The sequence below is a fragment of the Triticum aestivum genome, chromosome 1B, assembly GCF_018294505.1.
Source record: "Triticum aestivum cultivar Chinese Spring chromosome 1B, IWGSC CS RefSeq v2.1, whole genome shotgun sequence".
NCBI lineage: Eukaryota > Viridiplantae > Streptophyta > Magnoliopsida > Poales > Poaceae > Triticum > Triticum aestivum.
This window is the reverse complement of record NC_057795.1, coordinates 588,635,372-588,644,002: the sequence shown is the minus strand read 5'-3', so window position 1 is coordinate 588,644,002 and position 8,631 is coordinate 588,635,372. Positions and strand designations below refer to the sequence as shown.

Here is an 8,631-nt window from a genome sequence, read left to right as displayed (position 1 = left end):
CACGATCATCAAACCCATAGGACGAAACGGATCTACTCAAACATCATAGGATAGCCACATATCATTGGATAATAATATATAGCGTTGAGCACCATGTTTAAGTAGAGATTATAGTGGGGAGAAGAGGTTTACACCTCTGCATAGAGGGGGAAAGAGTTGGTGATGACGGCGGCGAAGTTGTTGGTGTAGATCGTCGTCACGATCCTTGCCCCGGTGGCGTTCCGGCGCCACCGGAAGAGAGGGGGCGAGAGCCCCCCTCATCTTATTCCTTGACCTCCCCCTAGATGGGAGAAGGGTTTCCCCTCTGGTCCATGGCCTCCATGACGACGGAGGGGCGGGAGGCCCTCCGAGATTGGATCTATCTTTTTGTTTCACGTCCCCTATTTCTGGCCTTTCACCATTTCTTAACTTCCCAGAGATCTGTAACTCCGACTGGGCCAAATTTTTAACAAGATTTTCCTCCGGATATAAGCTTCCTTGTGGCCAAAGGACACCTCCAACTGACCTACGAGGTGGCCACAAACTTGCTGGGTGTGCCTACCGCCTAGGGCACGCCCTATGAGCTTGTGGGCCCCTCGGGCATCGTCTCGCGTTGATTCCGCTTCCCAAAAATCACATATATTCCAAAATAATTCTCCGTAGATTTTTATCGCGTTTGGACTTTGTTTGATATGGATATTCTACAAAACAAAAAACATGCAACAAACAGGAACTGGCTATGGGCACTGGATCAATATGTTAGTCCCAAAAATAATATAAAAGTTGCCAAAAGTATATGAAAGTTGTAAAATATTGGAATGAGGAATAAAAAATTATTGATACGACAGAGACATATCAGGCGCCAGAAAAAAGGTCTTGATAACCCACAAGTATAAGGGATCGTAACAGTTTTCGAGGGTATAGTATTCAACCCAAATTTATTGATTCGACACAAGGGGAGCCAAAGAATATTTGCAAGTATTAGCAGTTGAGTTGTCAATTCAACCATACCTGGAGAACTAAATATGTGCAGCAGAGTGATCAGTAGCACAATAGTATGCTAGTTTGATAGCAATGGTAACACTAGCAATAGTAACAGTAGCAGTAGCAGTAGTAATTTTGTAGCGATTGTAATAGAAGCAACAACGAAAGTAACTTAGCAAGAACCAATATGAGAGAATCGTAGGCACTAGATCAGTGATGGATAATTATGTTGGATGACATTAATCATGTAACAGTCACAACCTAGAGAAACGCAGAACTAGCTGCAGTTCATCAATGTAATGTAGGCATGTATTCCGTATGTAGTCATACATGCTTATAATAAGAACTTGCATGGCATCTTTTGTCCTACCCTCCCATGGCAGCGGGGTCCATAAGGAAATTAACGCATATTAATGACTCCTTTTAATAGAGAACCGAAACAAAACATTAGCGCATAGTGAATACATGAACTCCTCAAACGATGGTAATCACCGGAAAGAATCCCAATTATTGTCACCTTGGTGTATGCGGATCATAACATGTAATAGGTGCATACAACTTGAAATATAGGATCAAGAACGCAAATATATTCATGAAAACATAAAAGGTTTACATTTGAAATCATGGCACTCGGGCTCTAGTGACAAGCATTAAGTATAGCAAAGTCAAAGCAACATCAATCTTAGAACATAGTGGATACTAGGGATCAAACCCTAATATAACTAACTCGATTGCATGACAAATCTCATCCAACCCATCACCGTCCAGCAAGCCTACGAAGAAATTACCCACTCATGGCGGTGAGCGTCATGGAATTGTTGGCGGAGGATGGTTGGTGATGACGACGGCATCAAATCCCCCTCTCCGGAGCCCCGAATAGACTCGAGATTATATATATATTCTAATATGTTCTTTGTAAAGTTTCAGCCTAATCTGAGAACTTTTATTTCTTCACAAAAATAACAACATGGCGATTCTGCTCAAAACAACGTCAGTTCGGATTAGTTCCATGTAAATAATGTAAATTAGAGTCCAAAACAAGAGCAAAAGTATATGGAAAAGTAGATACGTTTGGAACGTATCAATAAACTTTAGGTCATCCACTTGAGGGAGATTTGCTACCGTCTCACAAAACACTATGCTTGGAGGCCCAACAGAGTTTACAAGAAGTAAAGTTGCATAGTAGACATCAATACTCATTGTTGCTCACATCCTTTTCCTTCAACCCGGTTGCTGCTATCAGATAGTAGCTTCTCGGATGCAGGTATCCCCAATGATGATTACTAAGTGGAGTTCGACATCATCGTGTTTGGACGTCCGAGGCAGGAAGCTTGTGCCTTTTCGATCTAGCATCGTTGTCCTTCTTAAGGCATCCCTTGTATTTTTGTGTGGCCAGACATAATTCTTGATGTAATATTGGGTCCTACAACCCCTGTTTATAATATAATGTTTCTTTGTTTAACATGTATCATAGAGTTGTGTTATGATATTAACGTGGGTCACCGTTCATGATTGTGCATGATGCGCGCATGATTAGTGCACAATTATTAATGTGGGCATCACAATCCGTCATCATGCCTCTCATGTTTGCCTTTTTGGCCGATTTGATATCTTGACCACAACAACAATCTACCCCCTCCCGCCTACATCACGCCTAGCAATCTACCCTACCCTCCTCCTTCTCCCTCATCAGCCCTCTGACATTTCCCTTTTTTGGTCGTTCTAGTGACTTGATCATAACGGCAGTCTACCCCGCCCCTCAGCCTTCTCCTTCACTACACGTCCGGTGTTTCCACTTTTTTGGTCCATCCGCTAAATGCACCATGATTGCACTCTACCTCGTTGTTTCGCTTTCTCCTTCATCACACCTCCAACGTCTCCCCTTTTTTGTCTGATCTAATAGCTTGATCATAATTGCAATATACCCCACCTCTCAGCCTTCTCCTTCGCTACATGTTTGGCGTTCCCCCCCTTTTGGCTCATCTAATAACTTCACCATGATCGCAATCTAGCCCGTCCCTCCGCTTTATCCTTCATCACGCCTCACATGTTTCCCCCCTTTTTTGGCCGGTCTGATAACTTGATCATAACTGCAGTCTACCCCGCCCCTCGGCCTTCTGCTTCTCCATGCATCTGGTGTTTCCCCTTTTTTGGTCCATCTGATAACTTCACCATGGTTGCAATCTACCCTACCCCTCCGCCTTCTCCTTCACCACGCCTCTGACTTTTCCACTTTTTCAATTGATTTGATAAATTGATCATAACTGCAACCTACCATGCCCCTCGACCTCCGCCTTCACCACACCCGTGATGTTTCTGTTTTTTGTCGATCCGATAACTTGACTATAAATGTAATGTAGCCCGCCCCTCCGCCTTCTCCTTCACGATACCTCTCATGTTTCCCCTGATTCAGCCAAAATGATAACTTGACCATAACTGAAATTTACCCCGCCCCGCCTTCTCGTCCACCATGCCCCAATGTTTCCCCTTTTCCCGTCCATCCGGTATCTTGACAATAGCTGCAATCTACCCCCCCCCCCCGCCTTCACCTTGACCACACGTTCGAACTTGAGTGCATCGCAAAAAACATGTTTACAGTTGATGGAGGCCAGATATAATTTTGCAGGTTCACACTGATTTGAAAAGTCGAGATCAAAGTGCAGTCCTATCCTTACAACTCCACCCCTTTTTCCATTACAACTCTCACAATTCCACCTTATGGTACTAGAGTACACTAAAAAACCGGGATTCAAACATTGAGCGTAGCGTCAATGGTACCCTCACAATTTCACCTCTTATGGTATGTATATTTTCGAAAACTCAAATAGTTTTCCATGGCACAAGCACAACAATACCATGACAAAGTAAAAAAAATAGGCTTCCCAAGAAAATGAAAAGACCTTTTAGGAAAAGAGAATTGGTGAACTGAAAACCGGCAAGAAAACATGGGAGCGCGGAACGGACATGTCAAGCCCCACACACCAACTATGTGCATCACCTCACGGTCAAAGGAAGAAAATAAATAAATAACACTATATGCATCACAACTCCCTCGCTCCCTCCCCTTCTTATTCCCACTCCCTCTGCCGTCCCTGAACCCATCCCCTTCCCCCCCTCTCTTCTTCTCCATCAATCCCCGACGAAACCAACCAACCAACAATGGAAGTTGCTGCGCCCAAGCAACTCCTCCCCATGGCGCCGCGGGACCCCAACTCCCCGTCCTCCTCCACCTCCTCCTCCTCGCCGTCTTCCGCCGCGTCGCCCTCCAGCCACCGGCCCAGCCCGCTGCCGCCGTCCCCGAGGCCCGTGCCCCGCACCATCGACACCACCCCCTTCCCCACCACCTTCGTCCAGGCCGACACCGCCTCCTTCAAGCAGGTCGTCCAGATGCTCACCGGCGCCGACATGCCTCCGCCGTCCTCGCAGCCGCAGGCCCAGAGCCAGAGGCCCCCCGCGGCCGCCAACAGCAAGGCCGGCGCGCCGTGCCGGCCCAAGAAGCCGGCGTTCAAGCTCTACGAGCGCCGGAGCAGCATGAAGAACCTCAAGATGATCGCGCCGCTCGCCATGGCGGCCGCCGCGGGGGCGTCGCCGAGGAAGGCGCTGCCGGAGCTGCTGTCGCCCAGCGTGCTCGACTTCCCGTCGCTGGCGCTCAGCCCCGTCACGCCGCTGGTGTCCGACCCCTTCAACCGGTCCGCGTCCGCGTCCCCGGCGGAGCAGGAGGCGGCCGCGGAGCGCGCGGCCATCGCGCGCAAGGGCTTCTTCCTGCACCCGTCGCCGCGGGGCGGCGCCGGCGAGCCCCCGCCGCGCCTGCTGCCGCTGTTCCCCGTCACCTCCCCCCGGATGGCCTCCGCCACCGCGCCGTCGTCGGAGTGAAGCGATCCAGCCCGCGCGTGGAGCGCGCATGGCATATTACTGAATTGTCCGGAGTAGCTCGTCCTCGGTGCTAGTATGTTGTAATTTTTGCTCGCTTGCTTGAGCGACGGCTCGCGAAGGAACGGAAAAGGATCACACTCTTTGAGCTCCTCCCCTCCCCTGTCCTGTTCTTGGTGGATCGGTGCTAATTGTGCCTAATTTACTCTCAGAATTAACTGTGTCCGTTTCATGCAGTTAATTTGCGGAAAATCTTTCTCATTCCTTTCTTTCCTCTCATTCATGGAAACGGCATGCCCATCACTGGCCCGGGATCTCTCTCTTTTAAGTTGCACTAAAGCTTAATTTCCGCTAAGGTACGAACCATCTACTGTACTAATAGTGGTTGCACCATTCAGAATTCTTGCCAAATCTATGTAAGCATCCAGCCTGACACAGGATGGAACAAGGAATTCTGCCAGAATTCTCCTCAGTGTCTGTGATTAAATTCCCTGACAAGGCCGCAAGAGTCAGAGTATCTTCTTCAATGTCGTAGAATCAGAGGGGGGGCAGTGCCCCCCCCCCCCCCCCCCCCCCCCCCCGTGTACTTGTTCGTGTAGATTCAGAGAGATTGCAGTGTCGAGGAACACAAGAACAAGCCGTCATGTCACATCGAGCTGTGACTTGTAGTCGTAGAATTATTGCAACTTTGAATTTTTCTTTTACATTTATGTGCCTTGAAGCGTTCCCTGCCGCTACTAGTGATCTGGCATCTGGTTCGGGTCAAAGGAGACGTCGTTGTCATGCGTCCAGCAGCACAAGGAAGGAGCCACCAGCGATTAGACTGTCCAGTTGACCATTCCGTTCCGGAACCGGGGTGGTGCGCCGGCGGCGGATGGCCGGCCGGCAGTCCAACCCACCGGCGCACCTCCTTTGCTTTTCCCCAAAGCAGCTCCCGCTCCTGGCCTCGGTGGTGCGTGCATAACAGGTCAGGACGTATGGGCACATGCCGACTTTACGAGAAGAAAACAATGTAAAGCAAGCAAAAGTAGCAGTAGAAGTGTAGCAATGGAGAAAGCGAAGCGAGACGGACAGGACAGAGAGAGCGTCCCACTAACTACGACCACCACGACCAAATGGCAAGGTGGTGGGCCCGCCTTGTTGACCGCTTTGGACCCGCCGGCAGCTACCTGCTGTCCGGAGTAGTAGAACCGACGCGAGGAAGAAGAGAGTACCTACACACAATTCCACAGCCTTTCTGACCAAGATCTCATGGCGATAATGAGCCGTGAGCAGTGCGGGGTTTAATCCCGGCCGTGCACTGCCACCTGCTCCGGTTTGACTTGCGCGCGCGCTGATTAATCCCGCGATCTCCGTCCTTCTTTGATCTGCACCCATCTGTTTGACCCTTTGCGTGCCGGTTGCTGTTGGATAATAGTACTGCAGTTGTTGCTGCTGCTGTCCCACACCCAAGTGAACCTGATCGACCCCAAGGAAATGACCGCGCCAATTGGCCGGCCGCTGCCTCATTTTCCTCCCAAAAGAGAGTGACATCGACGACCATAATTAAGCGTCTCAAGTCACTCGAGATGGCTACTTAATAACGAACGAATGGTTCCAAGGACAGTGAGCGCGGTAGCTTGAGCTAGCCAGGACGACGTGCCCGGTAATTTAAACAACCGGACAACTTCTACCACCCTTGTGGAGTGGAGCACAATGCTGAACCGATCAACTGAAAGAAAGGTCAGCAAAGGCTGCACGCGCGCGCGCACAACGGCCATAGACCGACGTCAGGACCGAAGATAAGGGCGGGAGAGAGGAATCCTCTAGGATGAGAAGAAGATAGACGGTGACATGCACAGTTTGGAACTTAACTTGGATGCTGCCTCTGGCACAAGGAGGACGTACGTACGTCGCCAACTGCCTTGACTTGGGGCAACAGGCCATGGGTTGGTTGGCGGGCAGCTTGGCCTGTATGTTGTATCAGACCAAGGAATCGTCATGTTTTGCCAATGAGATGGTACCAAACATGTGTGTGCGTGTGTGTTCACCAGCTAGATGCCTCAGTTTGGTGTCATATTAGGCGTCTCGGACCGACGAACTACATGAAATGCTATTACCGGACTGCAAGGTCAAGTTAGCACCACTACTGAAATACTATTATTTCTGTCATTCTGTGCATCATAATATCAGAAATACCGCAAACTGCTAATGAGCTAATTTGATATGGTCGTATTGAGGACTTGGGTGATGATTCGGGTGCGATGTACATGTCTGTACTTGATTTGGTATAAGCAATGCAGAAGTCAACTAACTACATATACATAGCGAAGATAACATTCAAATATCCAAACTGAAACGTAGGGGTCTGCATATTGAACGGGCCATATCCAGAGTCAACTGAACACCGCCCACAAAGATCGCATCAAACTCTCATTTTCTTTCCTGAAAAGATCAAACCAAAACACGCACTCTGAATATTTCTCGCTCGTTCGCTGGACAGCGGCGTGCCCGAAGAAGGCACACATTACATTAGAGTAGGGAAGCTATCAGCATTCACCTCTCTCGCGTCGCGTCGATTCTTTTCCTCGCGGTAAATGAGTCAGTTGGTGGGCAATCACTATGTGAAATGGCTAGCTGCATCTGCCCAGTCCAGTCATCTGTAACGCTCGAATTGGTCAAGTCCTCCTCGGGGAACATGGAGGAACACTAAACTGCACTGCGGGTGTTTTCTATCGGGCGGACGGCGAGAAAGAAAACGTAAACTTGTTTGGTGCTTTGCGTTCCAAGTTCGTAGATTGCGAGATCGATCGCTTGACGCGTAGTTTAGATCGCGATTAGTCAATGCGTTCGCGGCGATTCTCGTCGTGTCAAGCGGGCGAATAGCTTGCGCGCATTATGGTGGCTGCAACGGACAACGACGGTGCAAGTTCAGAAATGAACTGCACATCAAACAAGATCTTTCACTTCTACTCAGGGAGTAGAACAGAGGATCAAGCAGAAGAACTTGACAAGTTTATAAGATTGGGTTGGTTCACATATATCTTTTTCAAAAGATGATTCGCAAGACCGGGACGGAATAGGTTTGTGTTTTCTCTTTGCTCTTTTTCTTAATCCTGCTTGCACATATTACTTTGATTACATAAATGAAAATACCGTAGAACAATTGTTCTACGGTTTGCGGTTAAAAAGAAAACTGGTCTGAGGTATGTGAACCAACCAACTCACACCCACCATCGGCTGTCTGTGTTGCCTGTGATTTTCTGACTGGTAAACCAAAAAGGGCATGCGAGGAAAAAGAGTATGCAGTCCCAAATGCGAACCCACCAGACCTTCAACAGTTTTACAAAATACAAACTGTTAGTAATACAATTCATAACCACCTCGATTACCTTATCTACAGTCCAATAATAATACCATCACAAACCAACCGCAGCTGGGACTGCACTGGCTAAGACTAGTCTTTTGGCTGCGGGCAAGGGCTAATTAATTAACATCTAGTGTGAGCTTCCTGGTGCAAGCTAAGCTTTTGGCGTCCTCTCCAAAGGAAACTGCAAGGAAGTTGAGTGACAGTGTGACACTCTGTCAGCAGACAGCTCCTGCCTCTCCAGGCCCGGCCAATGGTGGCTCACTTGTGAGCTTCCTGTCAACAATCTAGCTAGCTAAGCTGGTCGTCTTGTTATGGTCAGAGGTCCGCACTGCGTGGACACGGTGTCGATCAGGAGCTTGGATCACGCGGCAATGTACGTGACCCGGAGTTAATCATGCATGCGCCTTGTCCTGTGCCCTACCAGTGGCGCACATTATGGATCGGATTAG

General features: G+C 48.8%; 1 protein-coding gene across 1 annotated transcript; it reads left to right on the top strand.

Annotated features, from left to right (window-relative positions):
- Nucleotides 1–4,022: 4,022 nt before the first annotated feature.
- Nucleotides 4,023–5,085, top strand: LOC123140248 (VQ motif-containing protein 4). The gene has a single exon (XM_044559904.1). The coding sequence runs from the start codon at nt 4,123–4,125 to the stop codon at nt 4,834–4,836; it is 714 nt and encodes a 237-aa protein (XP_044415839.1). The 5' UTR covers nt 4,023–4,122; the 3' UTR covers nt 4,837–5,085.
- Nucleotides 5,086–8,631: the final 3,546 nt, after the last annotated feature.

Coding starts and splice junctions, on each gene's coding strand:
- LOC123140248 (XM_044559904.1), top strand. CDS start 4,123: ATGGAAGTTGCTGCGCCCAAGCAACTCCTCCCCATGGCGCCGCGGGAC.